At 35.5% G+C, this 25,800-nt stretch overlaps 1 protein-coding gene across 3 annotated transcripts in view; it reads left to right on the plus strand.

Annotated features, from left to right (window-relative positions):
* PTPRK (protein tyrosine phosphatase receptor type K) overlaps nt 1-25,217 on the plus strand; it is a 568,874-nt gene extending 543,657 nt beyond the window's left edge. For all 3 annotated transcript variants that reach the window (XM_060029986.1, XM_060029983.1, XM_060029984.1), the window contains 12 exons: nt 2,466-2,502; nt 3,808-3,905; nt 4,318-4,434; nt 8,921-9,075; nt 11,829-11,964; nt 12,151-12,300; nt 13,411-13,584; nt 16,440-16,571; nt 16,712-16,837; nt 19,453-19,616; nt 20,146-20,281; nt 23,756-25,217. In XM_060029986.1, the coding sequence (XP_059885969.1) occupies nt 2,466-2,502; nt 3,808-3,905; nt 4,318-4,434; nt 8,921-9,075; nt 11,829-11,964; nt 12,151-12,300; nt 13,411-13,584; nt 16,440-16,571; nt 16,712-16,837; nt 19,453-19,616; nt 20,146-20,281; nt 23,756-23,809 (1,479 nt within the window). In that variant the 3' untranslated portion in view covers nt 23,810-25,217. The remainder of the gene's footprint in view (nt 1-2,465; nt 2,503-3,807; nt 3,906-4,317; nt 4,435-8,920; nt 9,076-11,828; nt 11,965-12,150; nt 12,301-13,410; nt 13,585-16,439; nt 16,572-16,711; nt 16,838-19,452; nt 19,617-20,145; nt 20,282-23,755) is intronic.
* Nucleotides 25,218-25,800: the final 583 nt, after the last annotated feature.

The following is a 25,800-nucleotide window of genomic DNA, read 5'->3' on the forward strand; positions in this document are numbered from 1 at the left end:
TAAATAACAGCACCCTATCATAAATATTTAATGTTAACTGCTCAATTACAGTTACTACTAATGCTCACTACTAGCTATCTCTGCATGCTTCCCCTAATTAGCCTCATACGGTGTACCTATGTTCATTTTTTTGTAACTCCTTTACATGTGTAAAGATCTACTTTACCTCTTTCCCTTTTCTATGTTTAGAAAAACAGGACCATTTTTAGCTTTTGACAATTTATTATGTACTCGAGTTTTATTTGTTGATGGTTTCTGTTTCTGGTTTTTATTCCTTACCCTTCCCCAAACATATGTGAGAAGCTGGATAGTATGATGTGTATTAGTGTTTCTGAAATTTTACTTTTTTACATTTGACTTCTGATGTTAAAACTGGGTAGGGAGACTATTTTGTGGTGTGTGGTATTGGTTTGTAAAGTATTGAAAATCCTTAGGCAAAATAATTACTAAACTGCATTTGTAAAATACGCATATCACACATATATATTGAATCATACAAATGAAAGTTTGTTTTGATCATACATTCTGCTGTTCAGTTTTGGTTGCAAACATATCTACATGTAAATTCTTTATTTAATGGAAAGTAATTATCAAATAAAATAAAATATTAAGGAGGCAATATATTACATTACATATAAGAAGGACAGGCTCTGTTCCTACTTCCTGGTTCAAAATCACACTGGAAATTGTGAGAATGTTGATTCATCTCTCTGTGCCTCAGTTTCCTCATCTTTACAGTGGGGGTAATAATAATACCACTAACCTCATCATTTTGTTGTGAGAATTAAATGAAGTAATTCATGTTGAGCATTTAGCACAATGCCTAGCACATATTAAGCACTCATTAAACTTAAGCTATTTTTTAAAAAAAATAATCCAAACCTAGGTGTGCTGAAATTAATTAATTCTAAATATGCATTAATTGTGAGGCAAAAGGTAGAAATATCAAGTATTGCAGCATATATGATACATTTTTAGATACATAAAAGATACGAAAATGAGGACCCAACTTTTTCTAATTTCTATAAATAGGAAATAATTTTTATCACATTTATTAAGCTCATGTTTTACTGTTATTTTGTGAATTGTCATTATTTATATATTTGATGAATGAATTTTATTAAGTATAGTCTCTGAGTATATTGGTTAAATTTCTGCTCATCATTTTATTCTCGTTCAATATTTCAAATTTATCAGACATCTCAACATGGAAAACTAAACTTAACAGTCTACTCTCTAGAGTAAATATATCAGCAGTCCTCTGACAAATTTATACTTGTTCTTACCTATTTAGTTTAACCTTGGTTTTCTGCCAAGACCCTGGCAGGACATTTGGTCCTATCCAAAATGTCCATGGAGACCTTTGGTCCACGCCAAAAGTTCTTGATATTTGGTGCCATCCGAAACCATTTGGCATGGACCTAGTAAGCTCATGCACATTTTAGATGGAACCAAATTTTAAGGGCCTTTCAGCATAGACTAAGTGTCTTATGGACATTTTGGACACAACCAAGGGATCCTGTAAATATCAAGAACCTTGACGTGGACCAAATGTCTTATGGATATTTTTGTTAGGACCAGATGGTCTGCTAACTCAGGCTTTTACTAAAGCCCTTTGCTCAAGACACAGCAAAGTCAAAGCTTAACCTTATTATACCATTAACATTTTTGCTATTCATGGTCTTTTGGAATTCAAACCAGTTGAAAGCAGCTAACAACTTATCCCTTATCTGGAATAATTTCTTTATTGAAACAATATTAAGTGCTTAACCACATAGAACTCAAGGCACACTAAAAAAAGAAAGAAAAAAATACTAAACCTTTTGTTCAGGATAAGATGCATTTTTTAAAAGATTTCTTTCCCTATATATGTGTGTACCTATAATTATGTGTGTGTAAATTAATATTATCAGCACACACAAAATAGTTTTGGCAGATTCCTGAACATATTATAGAACAGAAATATTCTCTAAAAAATCTCAGCAGGACTTTGACTTGATGCACGCATGCATTGTCCAGCTCTAACATTGGAATGTTCTGTTATTTTTTTATGGTTCTAATATGTCGTTGTCTATTTGTAATGCAGTGTGTTGTACTTTTGGATGATAAAATAAGAATTAATATTTTTGAACACAATTTTGCCAGGAATGAATGACTAAAAATTAACATGAAGGCATAAACATTTTAGTGAAACCAAACAAAATCTATGAAGTTATTTCCTAGCAAACAAAACTCAATTATGTAATATATATTTTAATCAGAGCCCTTAAAATATTTAATTTTTGCTTTATTTTTACCTTTCAGATAACCTAGGTTTGAGAAGTGAACTATGAGTTCACTACTCATTTCTGGACTTTTTACTGTAACTTAATCTTAACAGGAGGTTGTCTTCATCTTTTTATGCCTTCATTCATTTATTTCTGACGCTGATATAAAATGATGACCAATTTGTGCTCCTATTTTAGGGCTACCAGAGACCAAGCCACTACATTGCAACTCAAGGTAAAACTTTGCCTTTTTAAATGTAATAGAGTAACCAAACTTGCTTAAATCATCCATGTGATTTTTTTTGTAATTTTATCTGAATTAACTGGAAAAAAAAGATCAGATTTTCTGCTTAACACTGCTTTTTATTCATTTGTATAATACCAATTGTTTTCTCTGTTTAAAATGTATATAAATTAAACCTTGATTTATTTTTTTAATTAAAAGTAAACGAGAAGCTGCTGTTAGTTTTGAGATTTGGTTCTTAGTATCCTGATGTCCCAGAGCACTAGTCAACAGGGATGGGCAGAGAAATTACTTATTTTTTGATGAAAGCAAGTTAGATCTCATCTTGTGTAAGGTGCCTGTTTTCTTGCAACAGAGTCTGTCGGCCTGGCACGTAATAGTACCCAAGACCAAAACTGCTATAATGAAATACTGGACTGTCTTGCTACAATTGTTTTAAAGTCAAGACTAAGACAAAACAAAGGGCTAAAGGGAACTTAGTCGAGTTCATTCTTCGTGGAAAATAAGAAGACAGTAAAGAAATCTTGTTATAGTGGCACACTGGGAAATAAAAGTATACTAACAGTAACACCAAAACCACTCTAGTTATCTCCCCAAACTGACCACTGACCATCAGAAGAGAAACCTGCACATCTTATTTTATAAAAGAGGAAAGTAAAACAAAAGTTAATTTGTTCTTTTGACAGAGGTCATTTTCTAAGTGTTTTTCACATATCTTTGGTGTAATTGAGTTTAATTATAAACTCTTTAAAGTTAGAAAGATCATCCATGGTGAATAATATTCTGGTTTCATGGTATAGGGTAGAGTAGAGCCCAGCAGCTGCTTTTACAGTTCAGAGATGATACTGTAAGATTAGAATGTGTCCTTATATGTATGATAGTTCTTCATTAACCCCTAAACATGCACTGTTTATAAATGATATGTGTATATTTAATTGGTAATATGTGCTGTTTGGTTGGTGGTGGTGTAAGACTTCCTATTTTGACATGTACATGAAGATGCATTAAAGTAACTTAGAGATAGATATAAGTACCCTAAAAACTAGTGATTTCTTTTCTGAATTTGAAAACATAGAAGGCAAACTGAAACAAACAAACTTGTACATGCCTATGTTTTTGCCTTTAGTGTGAATTTAGATATGAACTGAATTTAAGTACTTTCAGTGACATTTTGTGTTACACCTTTAATTTTTCTTCTTTGGGTCATTTAGTTTATAGTGCTTTTTATCTTGTCTAAACTTCTTAATAACTACAAAATTTCTCTGATAACATAATATTCAAATTAATTTTTTATAGGCCCAGTTCATGAAACAGTATATGATTTCTGGAGAATGATCTGGCAAGAGCAGTCCGCCTGCATTGTGATGGTTACAAATTTAGTTGAAGTTGGCCGGGTAAGAGGCACAAAAAAATCTGTGTGTCACAGAATATGACTGTAAGTTGAATAGCAAAACATAACACACTTAAAATAGAATATCATTCAATTGTTTGAAAAAAAATTCTTAGGCATACCATTTCAAGTGAGTCTTTGATTGCTGAGAAATTATTTCTTATTTAATAAATAAAATAATAAATAAAGTAAGCTTTGATTTTATACTAGAATCTAATTGCATTATCAGGCTTGTATGTTTTTATGAAACTGCACAAAATCTTTCTATTTATTGTGTAACAGGTTATTTTATCTCATTTGTAGATTTTTACACTGTCTTTTAATTGTGACCTGAAGAGTTATCACTGAAATTAAATCATCTTGGTTAATGGGTATTATATACTCAGGTTCACCTATATATACTTTTTGTTGTTTAGGTTAAGTGCTATAAGTATTGGCCTGATGATACTGAAGTTTATGGTGACTTCAAAGTAACTTGTGTAGAAATGGAACCACTTGCTGAATATGTAGTCAGGACATTCACCCTGGAAAGGGTAAGTACCCTAAAGTTCTACAAAAATATGTATATTGAAACTTTTTTTTTTTTTCTTAAAATCCATGTTACGATTTGTCTTGATGATGCTATCAAATCTATTCATTCATTCATTCCACAGATATTTATTTGAGAGCATAACATGTGCCGGGCATGTTTCTAAATCTTGGGACACATATTAAATCCCTGCTCTTGTGGAGCTTATAGTCTGTTGAGGGGAGAAAGACATTAAAAATTATCAAATAAACAAATACACCATATATTTTGAAAAGTACCATGGAGAAAAATAATGTTGGGAATGGAAGTAGGGAAAATTGCTGAGGTAGAGGAAGGAATGGCCTACAGTTTTAACAGAATGATCAGGAAAGGAGTTGTTGAGAAAGTGACATAAGTAAAGGCTTGAAGGAAATGAGGGAGGGAGTGATACAACTATTATATATCCCAGGGAAGGATCATATCCCAGGGAAGTTGTCCCAGGCAGAATATTCCTGATGGAGGGAAGAGTCATTTCAGAGACCTAAAGGCATGATATTCCTGTCATCATGAGAAACAGCCAGGAATCTAGGGTATTCAGAGATAGGTAAGTGAAGGGGAAAGAAATACGAGATAAAGTCAGAGAAATAACAGAGCCAGATAAGTGAGCCCTTATGAGCTACTATGATGATTTTAGTTTGTATTAAAGGTAAAAGTAGCCAGCCATTGGAGGGTTCAAGCCCAGGAGTAACATGATCTGACTTTTTTTTAACAGGATCAGAAAGACTGAAGCAGAGTGGGCAGTGTAAGTAGACTGAAGTAAGACGTAGGAGCAATAACATACATTGTTGCAGAAAAGTTTAATAAATTTGACCACACAAAAGTGTAAAATTATCTGTATCAAAAAATTTCAAATTAAAAGATGTACACGCAACAAAACAAATCTGTGATTATTTAATATTCTTAATTCATAGCGTTAATATAAATAGAAAGGAAACAATAGAATCCCCCCCCAAAAAAGGAACTGCTAAGCTGCCTATTGAAAATGTTTAACCTCATGCTATACCATTTTGTACTTTCAAATCAGCCAGACCTTTTTAAAAAAGAATTCTAATCCTCATTGATTTTAAGGATATGGTGAGACAGATATTTTCATATGTAGCTGATTGTACTTAAATTGACATAAACCCTCTGTAAATCAGTGTATCTACAGAACTTTAAAATATTGATGTCCTTTGACCAAGAAACTTACCTTCTATGAATCTATCCTAAAATATTTATTAAAAATACAATGACTCATATATAGTCATAGAAAATTATAGATAACCGTAACTGTCCACAATAGATAGTTAAATTACACATCTATGATCTGGAAATACCACTCTTTGCAAATGATATTTATAAGTAATTTTACCATCATAAAAAATAATTAGGGGAAATATTAAATGGAAAGTACCATCATACAGAACAACATGATTATGATGATCACAACTATAAAGTATGTATGAAAATTTCTTAGACAAATCAAGTAGAAAAAAATAAGCAAAGATGTAGGAGATTTCAAGAAAAGAACCATCAAGCATGATTTAATGAATAGCTAGATCCCATTATTATGGAAAGAGAGAATTTAGAGTATACATTCTTCTAATAAGTTCATTAAAGTTTTATAAAAAATCAATCATGTACTTAGTTATAAAGGAAATCTGAATGTATAACGAAAATTCAAGACATTTCCAAAATCCAATGGAAAATAAAAAAAAAATCACTGACCAATGATCCCCCAAATTAGGCTCAGAAATCACCAAAGCCTCTTTTGAATAATCTTTGAACTATAGCCTTAAAACTAAAATTATATTGTAAAGATAAACAATTTCATGTCAAAATTTCCCACAAGTTATCTTATGAGAAAAATATATACTCAAAAATGATTTCTATTTTGAAAGGCAGTCTAAAATCTTGTGAAAATTCATAAAATTAGAAAATCAGGAAAAAAAGTCAATAAAACAAAGGAAAAATTAAATATAAAACCAAAACACAAACAAAAAAGAATAAATTTAATCAAAGAGCTATTTCCTTGAAAAGAGGAATAAAGTAACTAAACCACTTGTCAATTCCAAATGAAGAACAATCAAAACAAAATATGCAACATTAGATAACACAAAAGGTGTATACTACAGTTACAGTGCTATTAGGAAAATTATAAAAAATAGTTCGTGTGAACTTGGAGACAGATTTTAGTCTAGGTACACTGATATTCTAGCAAATAATAATTTCCAAAATTTGACTCAAAGAGAGTTAGGAATCTGAACAGATAGTAAAAGAAAATAGAATGAGTGTTAAAATTTGCCATTAAAATTGTATTATGGTTTCATAATTGAGGTTTCTTTAACCTTTAAAGAATAACTAATGAATAGCCAATGCCTAAGTTAATCAAACTATTTAGGCCATAGAAAATCATTAAAACCAACTAAATGTATTTTAAAAGCTAGCATAACTGTGATAACAGAACCACATAGAAATAGGACTCTCTCGAGCTCTTCTCTCTGTCTCTCTCTCTTTTTCAGTCTCTCTCTCCCTTTCTCAAGTATCTACACACACATACATTACAGACCAACTTCATTCAAGAACATGCTGAAAATTTGAATCCAGCAGTGAATTAAGAAAAGATCGCAACATGATATTTCATGATTGTTTTTTAAGAATACAAGGATTTTACAACTGTGGTAGGAAATCTAGCAGGATATTTCATTATTTTAGTGCATTACAGGAGCAAAACCATGGGATTTTATTAATAGATATTGTAATGCACTTAATTTTATTTAAAAGACATTTATAGGCATACTCTAATTATATTAGAAAAATAAGGAGACTTGCTAACATTGTTAACATTGTAACATTATTGGGGTTTTATTTTTATTTTATTTTCTTGTTATTTAGAAAAAACACTGAAAAAGAGTGATTTTTCTTTATATCACATATTTGAAAATTACTCAGGAATATTTAAGTAAGATGAACAATAAGGGAACATGCATTGCCAGATATTAAAATTTTCTAAAAAGAGCGAGGTCCTTACAGCAACTCCAGCAAAAGGATCAATGCAGAGGAGATGAAGTGATTGTCTAAAGTCAGATCTTTGAATAATTTATGGCCTTCCTCACTGGAGCTGACTTGAAAAGTAGTTAAGAAAGTGATTTTATTTGCACAATTCCATTGTGATGTTTATCATTGTCACTATTATACTTATTTGTTGAGCCCTGCTTTGTGTATGGTATTGTACTAGGAACGGGAAAGAAAAAGAATTATAAGATATGATCACTGGCTTCCAAGGTTTGGGTGGTATTAGTCTGTTTAAGATGGAATCTAGGGCTTCCCTGGTGGCGCAGTGGTTGAGAGTCCGCCTGCCGATGCAGGAGACACGGGTTCGTGCCCCGGTCCGGGAGGATCCCACATGCCGCAGAGCGGCTGGGCCCGTGAGCCATGGCCGCTGAGCCTGAGCGTCCGGAGCCTGTGCTCCACAATGGGAGAGGCCACAACAGTGAGAGGCCCGTGTACCGCAAAAAAAAAAAAAAAAAAAAGATGGAATCTAAAGATAAACTTTCTCAATTTAGTTCATTTATTTCATGCAATTTTCCCACCTTTTCTGAGGAACAAGTGAAACTGAGATTCACAGATCTCACAGTAGAGTTGGAAATATATGGATCATAGTGGGGTTTGGGGGGCTACAAATGTGGATTCTTAAAAATAAATTATGCAGCATTTCATCTATATTCTCCAAGCACTGCTACTACAATGTACAGGCTTCTTCTAACAAAAAGGAAGGGGGAAAAAAGAAAAGGAAGGGAAGAGCTTTGAAATGTGCATTGAAAGGGTTCTCTTAAATTAACCCAACAGGAGAGAGACATGACGATGGATGCTTTGCTTCTTTCATTTTGTATTTTTGTTGCCATAAATAATCCTCTGTGTGCTGAATTCTTTCACAGAGTTTAGAAAAATAGTCTGCCCAAAGAAGAGTTTAGCTGTCTGTATACTTTTACAAACCAATCTAGAGTAGTACTGTTCTGGAAAATCCCTACATGCTATACATCAAAACTATTTTCAACATGGATAAGCAAGGCATCAAAATCTCTTTGTGAGGTGAGAAGTAGAAAGTTGCTTTTATACACCACTGGAGAACTCAGTGCATTGGGTCGATAGGGCAGCGTTTTAACTTCCCATTTCTTCCTTTTCCCCTAATCATTTTATGTGTTGTCATTCCAAGTAAGGAACAGACTGTCAAGGTAAATACAATTTACCCAGACTTATAGAACTGAGCAAGACTTCTAATTTTCTTTCTTTGGCAGTTGTCTGACAATAAAGGTAAGCTTCTAGGCCATGTCAGCATCCTTTTTCAGAAAAAGCATGGTCTTTGATAAATTTCTGATGTTTTTCATTGTCAGTCAGGTCTAGTACTCGTGGTTGTCTTTAATGGCTCTATTTTGGTCCTTTTGAAAACACTTCTTTACATGTTTGCACAGAGGGGATACAGTGAGATGCGTGAAGTTAAACAGTTCCATTTCACCGGCTGGCCTGACCATGGAGTACCCTACCATGCTACAGGCCTTCTTTCCTTTATCCGGCGGGTCAAGTTCTCCAACCCTCCCAGTGCTGGCCCCATCGTTGTGCATTGCAGGTAAGTGGTAGTCCAAATGGCATTGACTGTGTGCAGTCAGCTTTTTAAAAATATCCAGACAAGGCTTGTAAGCACAAAAACTAATGCATACTGACAACAGGCGTCCCCACCCCCTGGGCCGGTAGGGCAAGAGGTAGGGGGAGAGAGAGAGAGAGAGAGAGAGAGAGAGAGAGAGAGAGAGAGAGAGAAAGAAGTGAGCGAAGCTTCATCTCCCACTCCCCAGCGCTCCCGAGCGCTGGCGTTACTGCCTGAACCATTCCCCTACCCACCCCCCCGGGGGCTGTGGAAAAGTTGTCTTCCACAAAACCGGTCTCTAGTGCCAAAAAGGTTGGGGACCGCTGGCTTACAAGATTTCAGCTTTCATGTATTACAGATAAGGTAAAACAGTAATAAAATAAAAGTTAACTCTAAGGAGGATATAAAATAGAAACTTCAGAAATAAATATATTCATCGTAATGTGTGTAGTACTGTCTATAATTGCGAGTGTAGAAACTCTGCCTTTTAGTGGCAACATCTGTGTGCGTGTTGTGGTTTGTTTTTTTTTTTAGATCACTTTTGCAAATCCCATATTATATTTTGGAATGGTAGGTAAATATAGAGATTTCTTGCCTATCTAGTAAATTCCCAATAGAATCCCAGCTTTTAAAACTATATTTGGTAAAAATAAAATACAGTGTGTGTGGGGGGGGGGAAGATAATAATTCCATCATTGCTAAAAGTTTTCTCATACCCTTTCCAGTTTATTGTCCTTCCCACACAGAGGCAACCATTATTCTGATTTCCATCACCACAGATTTGCTTTGCCAGGCCTTGAACTTCACATATATAGAATCATACTTATGTCTTCTTTGCGTCTGACTTCTTTTGATCAACTTAATGTTTTGGAGATCCATCCAGTGTGTTGCTTTTATCAGTAGTTTATTTCCTTTTACTGCTAAATAATATTCTATTTTATGACATATATCACAATTTGTTTATCTATTTTCCTGTTGATGAATATTGGCTTTGGTGCCAATTTTTGGTTAGTATGAATAAAGCTTCTAAGAATAAAAAAAAAACTAAATTTGAGGCATACAAAGTTATTAAATGGTTTAAATTGCAAGAATTTGTGCTGTAAAACAGCTACTTAAGAATTTTCTTTTTTAAAAGCCATCCATCAGAGAACCTTGAAGACTACATCAGTAAAATCCAGCAAATATATGCCAGAAAAATCTGATTATCCAGACTTTCTTCTGATTAGAAACTTCTCTTAAAACAAGCATTCAGAGACACTAAAAGCAAATTACATGGTCTCATTTTGAGATATGAACAGAAAAATATGTACTGAATCTGAAAAGCTTTTCCTAAATGCTGCACACTATTTTCAAATACTGTCCCTTCCAAGCTACATAATAGATTGTGCTTAAGCATTTTTTTTCTTTCTGAAAATCCAGACTATTCAGTATTTAAATGACCATGTATAAAAGGGGGAAAATAAAGGACAAAGAATACAATAAAAGTAAGGCGTCCCATTAGGATCAGATACTGTGTACCTTGCAAAAAAAAAAATCTGTTCAATCCTCCTCAAGAAATCTGATATACTCTTCAATTACTTTCCTGTCTCAAACCCTGGGAACAGTGATTGAGAAGATGGTAGGCAAAAAAAAGAAATAGAGATAGCCACGATACCTTTTACTTAAATTTCTTAAATAACAGTAAGTTTAAGAGAAATGACCAAATCTGGACAACAAAGAAATGATGTTAATAGTCTATCTATGCATTTAGAAAATGAGATAGATGGGTTTTCAATTATGGGGTGTCCTGACTTATCATAGAGGTTTACTTTCCTATGAATGGCTTGCTTCAGAAGTGCTCCAAGATTCTCAGATACTCTCTTGAAACAGAAGTGTCATTTTTCTACTTACACTTGGGTATCTGAATTTATGGAAAAGAAGAAGCTAACTACAAAGTGAATTTCCTGTAAAAATCCCAACTATATCTTGTTTGCTCCATTGACTTCTATATATGATTGGAGAAATATTTGTAGAAATATTTCCAGGGGGTAAAACAATCAACAGTGAATTATGATTCAATTACTGAATTAAATACAGTAAGACAGTGGCATCTTTGTGACCTGTTAGGAATTATATTTCATACTTCACAATTCATTTTCATTTTCTCTTTGTATCACCATTCAAATATTCTTTTTACTGTTGGTCTCCACCCCATTGATAACCGCCATTTTCTTCCCCACCCTCACTATTAACACTTCCCCTGAATTGTGACTCCTCAGATTTTCCATTTAAAGGTTTTGGAATTAATGTTCTTTTGCCTTGACAAGAGTCTGTCTGACTAAGACAGCATTCCTGCATTTTGCCCGAGTGCCCACAACCACGTGAGTGTGAGTCTCTCAGTCTCAGGTGAAAGTTTAAAGCACGAATCCACTCCTTGATCAATTCTACGAGCTTGAAATTTATGTAAAGTGAAGACTGTAAGAGAGCTATGGAACTTGAGTGACATATATACATTATTTTCAAAACACAGTTTGATTTGCAAAGCTTGTATCTTTTCATTTGTTCCAATCCTCAGTTTACACCAAAGTAGATACTCTACATGAAGTTATTTGTTCATTAATAAGCATTTACACAGTAAGTACAAATTATGTCTTATACTTTGTTAAATCAGTTTGATTCCACTTATTTGAAAATCAGAAGGATCTTTCAATTTTCATAGACATGCTGCCTGCAGTTCTTTAGATCTGTTTATTTTTCAGTGCTGGTGCTGGACGAACTGGTTGTTACATTGTGATTGACATCATGCTGGACATGGCTGAAAGAGAGGGTGTTGTTGACATCTACAACTGTGTCAAAGCCTTAAGATCTCGTCGTATCAATATGGTCCAGACAGAGGTGTGTTGATTGCTGATTAACCTCTAGTGGCCTTTTTTTTGTTGTTTGCTTTCCAATATTTATCAAACTAAATACTAGGTGCTTTTCACATAGAATCGATATTAGCTCATCAAGTCATATAGAAAAAATTCTTTGATGAAAGAACATTTATATTAAATATTATGAAATTTTTCTTTCTTTTGATAGGAACAGTACATTTTTATTCATGATGCCATTTTAGAAGCCTGCTTATGTGGAGAAACTGCCATACCTGTCTGTGAATTTAAAGCTGCATATTTTGATATGATTAGAATAGACTCCCAGACAAACTCTTCACATCTCAAAGATGAATTCCAGGTATTAACTATTTCTACAGCCTCTTTTATGAACAACTTATTACAATTTATTCTGGGCAGTCTTAATTCTTCTAAGAAACATCTTTCAAGTCAAATTTATAAACTTTGACCCTATTTTAAGTATAATATAATACCCGTCTCTTTCATTATACGTATTATGGAGTCACTTTTGTGTTAATGAGCTCATATCTGCTGTATCTTGAAGGGCAAATGAGTTCAGACTCAGGGAAAAGTGTGGGAAAAGGTATCATAAAAGTCAAATTTAGTGGTAATTTGGGTGTGTTTAAAACCTTTTTCCAAATGCAGTCTTATGGATTTTAACCTTCTGTGTTACTCACAACGTGAGATCAAGAACATTAATAATAATAGCTAGAGTTTGTGCTAAATATCGTCTCTCAATAATCCCCAATGTTTTCATTGCCCTTAAAACACCCCTAAAGCTATGTGACTGTGAAGTCAAGAATAACTCTAGAGGGTTTCCCTGGTGGCGCAGTGGTTGAGAGTCCGCCTGCCGATGCAGGGGACACGGGTTCGTGCCCCGGTCTGGGAGGATCCCACATGCCGCGGAGCGGCTGGGCCCGTGGGCCATGGCCGCTGAGCCAGCACGTCCGGAGCCTGTGCTCCGCAACGGGAGAGGCCACGACAGTGAGAGGCCCACATAACGCAAAAAAAAAAAAAAAAAAAAGAATAACTCTAGAAACCTAATACTTCGATTCTTTGCCCAGTGCTCTTTCCAACATGCAATAGCATGTCTTCAAATATGGCATATTAAAATGTTATTACAAATGATAACTTTATGATGGGTCATCATCATGGGCCACTTTGATTGCATTTTCTTTGGTTAGGCAATACATTTGCAGGTTGCTGTGTTGTTTAGCATCCCTTTCCCTTTTAAGAAGAGGCCCATTGTACAATGTGTGTATTGTTTCTTTGTCACTTCTCTGGCTTCATTAGCTTTAACTACAAAGTCTATCAGCGTGTCATCGTGGCAAATGCCATTGGCTTGCACAAATCCTTCACTTTCTACTTGGCCTCCTAAATGCTTGATAGATCAGTGTTATGCTATTAAATGGGTCACTGTCTTTTAACCTGGGTTCCCTTTTCTTTTCAGACCTTGAATTCAGTCACCCCTCGACTACAAGCTGAGGACTGCAGTATAGCTTGCCTGCCAAGGAACCATGACAAGAACCGTTTCATGGACATGCTGCCACCTGACAGATGTCTGCCTTTTTTAATTACAATTGATGGGGAGAGTAGTAACTACATCAATGCTGCTCTTATGGACGTAAGAGACTGCTCTCTTTGTTAGTGTAAAGTATCATGAAAAGCTGCAAAATTGATGAACACTGGCTAGTTCTCTTTTCAAGAAAATTTAAATGGCCTAAAAAGGAAAATTGGAAACTTTCATTGAAATACGAATTTTTTTTGGAGAATGATTTTGAATTTCCCTTACAATGATTCTTAGGCACTATAAATTTTAGACTTGACTATAAGTTTGGCACTTGGTTGTCAATTATTATAAAATTTCTGTACAAGAAATATCTACAGGTGATAGTTTTTATCCTAATTATTTTCAGGAAAGAGAATCATGCTTATCTATTTCGAAGTTTTAAAATCACAGAATGCCATATTCTACTGAAATTGTGTTAGTTTGGAAATTTTTATCTCTGACATTTAGTGTTCCAATAATTTATAGCTAACTTGTTACATTGGTTATTAATTAATAGAGACTAGATATAAATAACTAAGGAAGGCATGGAAGATATCATGTTAACACATCGATCATAATGAAGGAACTCTCTTACCCCACCCCAATCTTCACACTGTAGATGGTAGAGCATGTACTCAGCGTGTTAGCGTCCCATAGACAGAACAGTACAGAAAGAGAATTTTAAATTAGTCTTTGGCCACCTTACTTTGCTTACCTTGGGAAGAAGTAAGAAGGGTTTCAAGTTCAGAATCCTTTTAGTTTATCACCTTCATTCATAAGCATCTCTAGTTTTTGCTCTTTAGTCTATGGAACTGTAGTAAGGAGAAATCAGAAGTCAGGGTTCACTCCTGGGTGACTAATAATGAAGCTTTCTAAGTAATTGCTCCTATTGTGTTTCCAAAATTAGCTTCTGATAGTAAGACTTAGAAAAGCCCACATTCCAATTCTAACTTTCACCCAGTTGCTTTGATCTTTTTTATTCTACAGCACAGAATAGTTTAAAGGCAAGCTCAAGTAGAAAGATGCCACTCCTGCTGTGACCAGAGTCTTGCCTAGTCATTACTCATATCTCCTGAAATCACATTGGATCCTCATTGTACTTTTTCTTCCAACTTTAATTGTCTGGAAAGGCAAACATACTAAATACAGAGAAAACACACAGAACTTTTTGTTTCTGAGCCAGTTTGGATTTGGATGAAAAAAGGCCGTGTGAAAAAGGGAAAAAGAAAATATTAGGAAAGAATATTGATGAGGCATGTGTTTGAGGCATTTTTTGTCTTTGGCTTTTCTTTCAAATTTTTTCCTAATTTTCAGATTGTTTTCTAGTCAATATGAAGACTGAAGCTTGTATTCTACCTGTTCTTATTCTCTGTTTAATTCCCTGTGATTCAACACAGATATATTTTGTAGTTGAAACTGCCCTGTGGATTTAGTAGTGTGGTTAGGGCTTCAGAAATTTCGGTTCGGTTTGGCTAATAAGAGTGGGCTCACTGGTCAACACTCCCCACTTTCCCTTGCCCTCTACCCCCATCGTAAGGGTCATATACCCTGCGCCATGCCTGTGAAGAATTAGGAGGTAAGGCCAAGGATCCTGTGATTTCAAAGCCTTAGATGTGCTCTTGTACTTAGAGAGGAAGGAACCTCCCCTCCCCTGTGACTCAAAAAAGGAATAAAAGGCTTTTAGCCTTCCTTGACTTACCTTCCCATGGAGCAGACGTTTAATTGGAAGGGAAGCTTACTTCTTTCTTCTGATCCTTTCCCATGAGCTTTCATACCCTCTTTAGGAGGGTACTCACCCCAACTGTGGGTGTGACTTTGTAAGGTCTTAAGGTCAAGTAGAAGCAGCTGGTGAATTACTATCTCCTCAGATTTATCCTGAAGTCTTCCATGGATTGAAACGCTATGGTTAGCAGCATTTCCCAAATGGTGATAGGATCTATGAAGTTTAAAGGTCAATTTCTACACTGGTTTAAGACACTTGAAGGACTTAAAGAGTAGTATGATACAAATGAGTTAGGAGATCACTGACAATTTTTATCAGCATTGAAGAAATCCATCTCAGGCAACTGTCTAGTTATATTTTTACAAATCATTAATTTAGTTCATAGAAATATATATTTCATTTTTAGTGCAGCTTATTAGTCTGTAGAATGACAGATTGGCCAGATGAGCCTATCCTCTCCTTCTGGAAAGAGATAATGCTCTGTGTCCCAGTCAAGGGGCATTTGGTAAACAAGGAGACATTCCCTCTTATGTGGGCCCAGGAAATGCATTGGTTTTACTCTTTGGCACTTGAAAAATCTTAAATGATTGAAACCATCATTCTGATCATTGATATACATTAGAAATGCCCAGAAAACTATGGAAAGTGGATTGCCTACAAGATGTGTTGATAATGTCCATATAATATAAAAGCACACGAGTTTGAGGCACACGTGGTTTTTCTTATTTGGAGTGGAGGAGAGCCAAACAGTTCCATTCACAGCTGATAGCAGTTAGACATAGATAGATACACGGAGACACAAACACACATGCCAGGGAATTTTATGCCTTTAACCTCTTAGACTTTGGAAGACTGAAACAGCCCAACAGGTACCTCACGAAGGATGTTAGCCTCAAGAAGTTTTCTTTTTTTTTTTTTCTTTTGGTATTTGTGCTATATTTACTTTTATCAACAAAATAAAACAAATTCTTGGCTTAAATTACTGCTGAGGCATCAAAGTCATACAACAGATTGACTGATTACTAGTTGCAGTATATTGCAGTGGTCCAAACCTGTTATTCCAGGGCTTAAGCAGCAGGCTGGCTCCATCTCCATATGAAGCTGTTGTGTCTTACTGGCCCTACACTGAAGTGTGCTGAATCTGTTTGTACAACTAATTATTCATTTGAAGTTCTTATGTTTCCCCATCTCCCTTGTTTTTTCACAGAGCTACAGGCAACCAGCTGCTTTCATCGTCACACAGTACCCTCTGCCAAACACTGTGAAAGACTTCTGGAGATTAGTGTATGATTATGGCTGTACCTCCATTGTGATGTTAAATGAAGTCGACTTGTCCCAGGTTAATGGTTATAGGTTGCTTTTGTGTACTTACGCACAACTTAATAAGGTAGTAATAAAATGGTAAAATCTGCTTTATACTACCCTATTTAGAAAAAATAATGCTCATTTTCTTTTTCTTTCAAAACATTCATCATCTAGGGCTGCCCTCAGTACTGGCCAGAAGAAGGGATGCTACGATATGGCCCTATCCAAGTGGAATGTATGTCTTGTTCAATGGACTGTGATGTGATAAACCGGATTTTTAGGATATGCAATCTAACAAGAGTAAGTCATTAATGATTTTAACTGAGCTGATCCAGAACCAGGTGACCATAATCATGATGGGGTATATTTCCATTCAGACAAAAGAGAGAGTAAAATGAATAAGCTAATAAGCATTATATAATCATTCCCAAAGCTAGTAATCATCTTATGCCTTAACACTAGAATAAAAATGCATTCTAAAAACAGGAAAGCAGAAATGCTGGAAGCTAGGTTTCCCGGTCAGTTACTAGCCTATTGTATTCTATATGGAAATCTAAATTCAGATTCCTAGGTTCAAGTGAGTTTGATTGTCTGTGCCTGGCCCCTGAGTATAAGTAGACTTATCTCGAGGTTGACTGCATGTTTTAGTAGCATTGATAGTCCAACCCAGAAGAGGCATGCCATTGAAAAATAAGAATATAATACTGATGACAGGAGGAAGTGATGTGTCGGACTAGCCATTATAGAAGGGTTCCATGTCACTATTCCAGTTCTGCTTATAAGAGAGGGCCCCAGGCATGAAGGAAAAGATAAATCACAGCCATCACTGATTCTGCTCCTACAGCTCATCTACGATTTCATCTTTCTAAATGTCCCAGCATCTGGCTTTGCCCAGATCTATAGCCAGATCCAGTGCTGCTACCACTGTGCCTTTTCCCAGCAGCTAAGTAGGAACTGTGTCCTTCAGAAGTCTTTCTTTCCTTGACACTTCATGTGTTTTGCCTTCAGTGACAAATTGTGTGGGGTCTCTCCTTCAAAAAACCAAAAAGTACTAATGAAAACTGTTTATATTATGTAACCACATAGCAAGCAGAATTTGAAAAGAAAACAGTAGTAACTTCCATGGAATTATGGTCTTTTTAAAGAGCTAGGTTACTCTCTTTTAGAGCAGCAATTCTATGTATATGTCTTGTTTTAAGTGTGTGATTAGAATTGTCATGTTTCAGTGTTTCTCACATCAAAATGGCTATATGTGTTTCTGCTTAACGTCTCTATGTGTATAAGTAGAGAAGAAATTCATATCCAATTCTATTGCTCATTTCAGTGGAGAAAAAAAGGATAACTTCAATCATGTCATAATATTCATGCATATCTTAGATTTTAATTTAAAGGAATCTCATTATGTCTGCACATCTGTTACATTATGGTTCTAGTAATATTTTAGCTGAGAAACCGTAGCTGCTAAACTAAGAAAGTAAGACCTGTCTGTTCATTGAGCTGTTTATATGAAAAATATTCTAGGAACAGGAACTGAAATTTGCGTTACATTTTTTTTTTTGGTCAGCATATTTATCTTCCTCTATATTTGGTATTCTGGTCCTTACTAGTGCGTGATTTTTCTTTCTGTTCCCATTCTCATTATTTAATATCATTCACCTCACCAAATATTTAGTATGCGCCAACTAGAGGTTGGGTGTTATACTAGATAGTTCCCTGTCCTACCAAAAGATGCATGAGCCCTTGCCATGTGAAGCTTCAGATCTGATGCCTTATGATATGGCTCACTTGTGCATTACAAATTCTTCCTTACATTTTCATATGAAGGTTTACGGTCTTGATTCATTTATTCAACAATACTGTTCTTTGGAAAGTATTTTGCTAGGTTCTAGGGATAGAGATTTTAAGGGAAAAAGACTTTCTTGTCCTTAAAGAATTTGTATTTTATCAGGGAAGACAAACATTAAACAACTTATATAATCATTTACAAATAAATGAAATTTTACAGAGAAAAAGTACAAAATACAGAGGATTTGGGTGATCTGACATAGCTGGGTGATCAGAGAAGACTTCTCTGAGTTAGTGATATTTAAGTCAAAATTTGAAAAAATTTGTAGGAGCTCTTTGGGCATGGGATATCCAGCTACCTTGGTTTACACAGGACAGGAAGGTTTCCTAGAACACATGAATTTTAGTGCAAAGACCAGAAAAGTCCAAGGCAAACCCAAGACAAGTTGATCACTCTGTTTGGGACTGAGAAAAGCAAGCAAGAAGGAGATGTTCAAGGCGAAGGGGAGAGTATGTGCAAAGTTCCTGAGGCAAGAAATGACTTGATAAATAGATTAAGGGAAGACCAATGTGCCTAGAACTTGAATAGGTTGTTCGAGTAAAGTGAAGTTAGAGAAAGAGGCGGAGCCTTATCATATAGGTATTTTTAAGCCTTGGCAGCAAATTTGGGCTTTATGCTAAGATCATTTGGAAGCCATTAAATCAGGAAGTGACAAGATCATATTTGCATTTAAAAATAATCATGATGCCTTCGGTAAGAATGGTTTGAAAGGAGATCGAAGTTTGTTCAGGGAGATCAACTAAGAAGTGATTATTATGATTTGTGATTGAGAGTGCAATGATGTCAGTGGCAATAAAGAGGAGGTGAATTTGAAAGTTATTTACGAAGTATAAACGTAGGAATTGATTATTGGATATGGAGCATGAGGGAGAATTTTGTATAACTGATAATTCTCATGTAACTTAGAATGTTTCTGCACTGGTATGTACATATTTTGGACTTGCGTCAGCTAGATTCAATCCATTGTCAGTGTCATTTATGTCATGGTGTAAATTGATATGAACCTTTTACTTTTTAGTAAAAATTCTAGCCCCAACTCATTTACATAAAAATACTTTTCCCTCTGCAGCCACAGGAAGGTTATCTGATGGTACAGCAGTTTCAGTATCTAGGGTGGGCTTCTCATCGAGAAGTGCCTGGCTCCAAACGGTCATTTTTGAAGCTGATACTGCAGGTGGAAAAATGGCAGGAGGAATGCGAGGATGGGGAGGGCCGAACGATCATCCACTGCCTGTGAGTGTGGCGGCTTGGCTTGGCCATGTGGGGGGCCTTGGTGGTCATTTCCTTATTAGCCTTCACGTCTATGTTAAAGAGTAATCGACTCCCATCTTACAGACCTTGACTAGACATTCTTTTGAAACAATCTTCCTGTTTCTTGATTCTATGATTCACTACTAACTTCAACTTTTGTATTTTTTAAATTGATTATCGTATAGTTATTATATAGTTTAAACTCTTTTGAACACTACTCTGAATAACTTTTCTGATTTACACTGTGTACAAATCTATCAAAATCTCAAAGTGTCTCGGTTGCAGCCATCTATGCCTGTAACATGTCCCTAAGTATAAGCTACTAAGTTAATGTCATCCTCAAGTATCTTTCCTTTCTGCTCTCTACACATACATGCACACATGTGAAGCAAAATTAAAACACAAAGGGAAAATATTTAAAAGATAATGTTTTCTTTTCCCAAACATGATTGTGTGACCTGTGGTCACCAAAAGCTTCGATCTAAAATGCCTTTGCTTTCTTTGCTTTTAGAAATGGTGGTGGGCGAAGTGGCATGTTCTGTGCTATAGGCATCGTTGTTGAAATGGTGAAACGGCAAAATGTTGTCGATGTGTTCCATGCGGTCAAGACGCTAAGGAACAGCAAGCCAAACATGGTGGAAGCCCCGGTGAGTCACAGTCTTGTACACAGAAGGGAGGGTAGAGATTAGTCAATCATATACCTACTTGTTGATTTGACTTGATACACGCATAGTGAATCATATGTATAAATGTGTCTTTGTGGGGACTTTCCTGCCTAATTGATGAACTGCCAAGTATCCCTCTTTACCCACATAAACGTAACCACATATTGCCTAAGCTGCTAATGATGAAGAAAACTACTTTCATTTAACTTGGGAAATGTGTAGGATTTTTGTTCTTTTCTTCTGAGCAATAAATATTTGCTACAGTAAAATTTGTTAAATGGTTCTATAATAAGAAAATCCTGCTATCTAGGTTTTATTCTTGTTTATTTTTATTTCTTAAACAATATTAACTGGTAAAACATTTTGAGGGATATATTCATAGGTTGCATCTAGCACTTTTTATATCAGTTTTTTTTGTTTGTTTCTTTGTTTTTTTAATTTATTTTTGGCTGTGTTGGGTCTTTGTTGCTGCGCACGGGCTTTCTCTAGTTGCCTCAAGTGGGAGCTATTCTTCATCACAGTGCGTGGGCTTCTCGTTGCGATGGTTTCTCTTGTTGCAGAGCACAGATTCTAGGCATGTGGGCTTTTGTAGCTGCAGCATGCGGGCTCAGTAGTTGTGGCTCGCAGGCTCTAGAGCACAGGCTCAGTCGTTGTGGTGCACGGGCTTAGTTGCTCCACGGCATATGGGATCTTCCCGGGCCAGGGATCAAACCCGTGTCCCCTTCATTGGCAGGCAGATTCTCAACCACTGCGCCACCAGGGAAGCCCTGCATCTAGCACTTTAGACACCCAGAGTTTTTAAAGGGCAAATGAAATTTATTTTAGTCTTTATCTATAATTCTTCATTGCTGGTCAAATTATAATTTTTTAAACTATCGCCTTTGACAGTTTTCAGCTTGACCAATTTTAGAACGTAGTTCATGTGATATTATTTGAATTATCCAGGGCTCACTAAATCACAACACAGATTACAAAATAAGAGCAGGGAGGTAGGTGTATGTAGGAGCTCGTCTGGTTGAAGCTGTATGCAGAGGAAGAAAGTTAAACTTCTCTAGCACATTCGACTTCTAAAGTGATGGCTGTGGGTTACACATATGTGCATGGCAGGATAAGGTCAGGGGCAGCTGTGTAGTTTATGCTCACAGAAAAGTAAACCAGGAAAACCAAGACATCATTGTTGCTTGCCCTACATTTATCAAGATGATCAGATAACAAAAGTGAGCAATTCAATAAACCTTTAAAGTATTTTCACCACTTCCTGCTCATGGATTGTTCACACAAGAGGTGCATTGCTTCCTGAGACAAAATCTGAAGAGTTACATTTACACCGTTTCACTTTGAAGAACGGTCACAGACTTCTTCCCCTTCTACAAGTCCTCAAAGCCCCTCTACTCCAGCTTATACCTTAGGTATTGCTCTTGTCCCAATGAGATGATATTGGCTTTGACTGGGGTGTTGGCAATGGAGCTGGAGGAAGGGGGGTATAGATTTGAGGGATTTTTGAGGTAGAACTCCGAGGTCTTTTCACAAAATGGGCAGGTAATGGTTAGGTCTTTAAACTCTCTGCTGTCTGAAGAGTTTTTAATGTAAACTCTGCCTCTATCTCTCAGATCAAGTCTTCCAAAATCATCAATAAGATCACTTATTGATCGTACTTCCATATTTAACTCTGATTTCTCACTGTTCCTTAAAAAAAAAAAAAGTCTATGATTAAACTCTGCCATTCTAGAACCTTCTTAAGAGTTACTATTTACCTTTACATTCATGTCCCATGAATCCTGACTATACACCCAATTTGTGTTTAATCAAGGTTAATGATTAGTTCAGTGTGCTGTTGAATTGAACTGACGAGTTTGGTAAGAAAATTTAGAGAGTAAACCAAATTGCTAGAGACTGATTAAAGAGATGTGACAGTTCCCAAGCACTTTTTGGTTCTTGAGATGCCCTTGCCACAGTGGTAGGCTAATTTAAATCACAGCTACTAGATAATTAGGGTAGGATTGATAAAGACCTGTTGGGGAAAGTTTTTATTTCCCTCATTTATTGCTGGAGACACCTGGAAGTTCTCTTTAGAAATAATATGTGTTTTAGATTGTTCTCTAATTCAGCCTGAATTTTACCCACTTGGACTGAACTGGGAAGATTTTAATACATATTGCAAGTAATAATTTGTAATGCAGTCTGAATTTTTCTAAATTCTTCATAATGGAGCGACACACAGATGGACTGAGAGGAAAGGCAGTTTTAACTCAAAAATTTTTGTTAACCAAGTTGTCTTAAATAAATAAAGGCAGAAGAAATAAATTTTTCTGGTAAAAGTAAGCTCAAAAAAATTTAAGGACCACTAACCATTTTTGAAAAATTTACTTAAATTCTCTGATAGACCAAAAACTGTGTCAAAAATTAAGAATTTGGAGCTTCCCTGGTGGTGCAGTGGTTGAGAGTCCGCCTGCCGATGCAGGGCACATGGGTTCGTGCCCCAGTCCGGGAGGATCCCACATGCCGCGGAGCGGCTGGGCCCGTGAGCCATGGCCGCTGGGCCTGCGCGTCCGGAGCATGTGCTCCGCAACAGGAGAGGCCACAGCAGTGAGAGGCCCGCGTACCGCAAAAAAAAAAAAAAAAAAAATTGAGAATTTGGATGTTCACGTATGTAAGTCAAATCGTTATGCCGTACACCTTAAACATACAGTACTGTATGTCAATTACATCTCAATAAAATTGGAAGAAGAAATTAAGAATTTGGACTTGTTGAGTGGCAGTCTGAAATGACTGGCTTTTTTTTAATAACACTAAGGAAAGTATCTGAAGTGAGGAGAAAAATATTTGCATGTTCACTCTAGGATTATTTATAGTAAAGAAAAAATAAATGCAATATTACAGTCAATCCACATATTAGACTTTTATGAAGTATTAACAGAGGTGTTAAATAACATAAGAAAAGGACACATAACAATGCTAAACAACAGGAAATAAAATATAAAGTTATATCCCCAAACATAGATAAGCAATTAATATTTATTCTAAAGTAATTATTATTTCAACCATGCATAAAAATGGACTGAATTGACACTAAGGTAGTATTTTAAACAGTTGTTTCTGATAACAGATTTATAGAAACTTTTTCTGATTATCTTTTTCTATACTTGGAAATTTTTCTGTACTGATCAGGTATTACTATTATAATCAGATAATACTGAAGATTTTTGTAATTTGATATAAAATATGAGGCAAAGACAACATATCTTTTTACATCAAGTTCCTTTTTCTTAAAAAACAGCAATCATTAGACTCAAATGTAAAATATGCATGCCTAGATGCTAAACTTGTATATAGAAAAAAAATCTGTAATTCTTGAAAAATCTAAATTGAATGCAAGTATTCATTTGATAGCTATTATTCTCCATTCTTCTCCTTTTTCTTAACCTTGCTCCACCCTTTTGTTTTAATTTCTTTCAGGAGCAGTACCGTTTCTGCTACGACGTAGCTTTGGAGTACCTGGAGTCATCTTAGTTGGGGGGAGACTTCACAGTGCATCCAAGCAGAGCCCATTCATCTGTTGAGCCAGCAGCTGTTGTACGTGTCACACCTGTGCAGAAAGATTTTAATGTGGGGGGTGGGAGGCTTTTACATTTGAGAGGTAAAAGTATTTTTCTTATGAAGTTGTGTATCTTAATAAAAAGGACTCAGTTTCTATTACTGTATGAAAGCATCAACATTTTGTGCCACATAAATTTTATTTAATAAGAAGCAGATTCAAATGAGAACTTCTCAGTGTTTGTCCAGTGAACATGCAGCCTTTTCTCTCCTGCTTTGGTAGAGCAGCCACCACGTGTTGCATGAATTAATACTTTCTATGTGGCATTTTTCTCCCTTTTTCAGATAAAAGATGTTAAATCTTTCAAGGAAGAAGAAAGAAAAGCTGTGCAAATTCATAGGAAAGTTCATTTTTTAATATGTTTCAAGTGTAGCAGATCTCTATATAAATATATAAATATATATAACTGGCTTATTTTCCTTTAATGTGCAATGATGGCTGGATCATTTAAAGTTCTTTTTAGAAAACAACATAAGCCAAAGACTCAAGTGTAAATATGTCTATATGGAGAAAGCACATTATATTTATTGGTTACTTACATTCCTTTTTTGATGGCTAAACTACTACCACCACACAATCATTTTTTTTTTCTGAAGAAAGCTTTTTCTTTCACTAAAATCAACTGTAAACAATTTTTGTAGATTATTTTTTGTATGTTTAGTGTAAGTAGAGGATAAACTTTTTATTCATAAACCAGGAAGCAATGTTCTTTATAGTGAATCTCTTGTGTACATGCTTGTGAATTAAATTTATGTAAAACACCTTGGCAATTGGGTCTTTTAATGTAGGACCAAATTTAAGCATTTTGCTGGCAATATAATTTTCCACAATTTCCTTAGGTCAGTAATGGTTTGGTGATCATATATGAGAATTGCACACATTCAAAGGCCTTGCTGATGACTTGCATAATGTTGAACATAACCTTTAAGCAGAATTTAAATTTTAAAGGAATTGGTCTTTTCAGCCTATGACCAAGCACTGGTCAAGAAATCAAGATGGCAACATTTATGCTTTCAAGGTCAAGTGTTAGCAAACTGTAAACTGTCAAGGTGAACCAGTGTTTCTTTGGGTTCTGAGCATAGGAAGTGTGAACAAATTGATGCCAGAATCCTGTTTTGTGCATCATCGTGGGATTCTCAAGTGAACCTTTCTAAATGTGGTCTTGTACACATGCTCCGTGTAGCTGTAACTTCATATCATCAGCTTGCAGTTTGTTATTGACTAAAGCATTCCAGTATCCTCTTTCTAGATTGCCAGTTCATGACATGGTGCTTATGAAGATTTAATTAAAGTAAGAGTGAAATAAAATTTTTATAATTACAACAGTTATTGTTTGCACATCATTTTCTCCCCTTAATTTTCATACCTTCACTCCCAAATAAATACCTTATTCTCATTGATACAAGTAGACCACATAAAATGTATTAAAAGTAAAACTTGGGACTTCCCTGGCAGTCCAGTGGTTAAGACTCCACGCTTCCCCTGCAGGGGGTGTGGGTTCAATCCCTGGTGGGGGAACTAAGATCCTACATGCTGTGTGGCACAGCCAAAACAAAAAACAAAAAACTGACGTCCAAGCAGTAATTTCTTTCACTTTTTTTCTTTAAATTGAATTTCAAAAACTCCAAATGAGTGGAAAGAAAAAAAGGCCAGGGGATTGACATTGATTTTTTTTTTGAGTTACTATATTTATATGTTACTATCCCTTTATATACATTTCCTTATTTCTTCCTTATAACCAACTTGACAGATAGTAATTGTCATCCTTATTTTACCAATGATAAAATTGAAGCTGAGAAGGTAACTGATTTGTCAACAGATTTAAATCTGAGTCTGCTTTAGCAGCTCGCTCTCTTCCAGTAAACACCTGCTTCCCTGACGGCAAGGGAAACTTGGCACTTCATTC

Source organism: Delphinus delphis, chromosome 14, assembly GCF_949987515.2.
Source record: "Delphinus delphis chromosome 14, mDelDel1.2, whole genome shotgun sequence".
Lineage (NCBI taxonomy): Eukaryota > Metazoa > Chordata > Mammalia > Artiodactyla > Delphinidae > Delphinus > Delphinus delphis.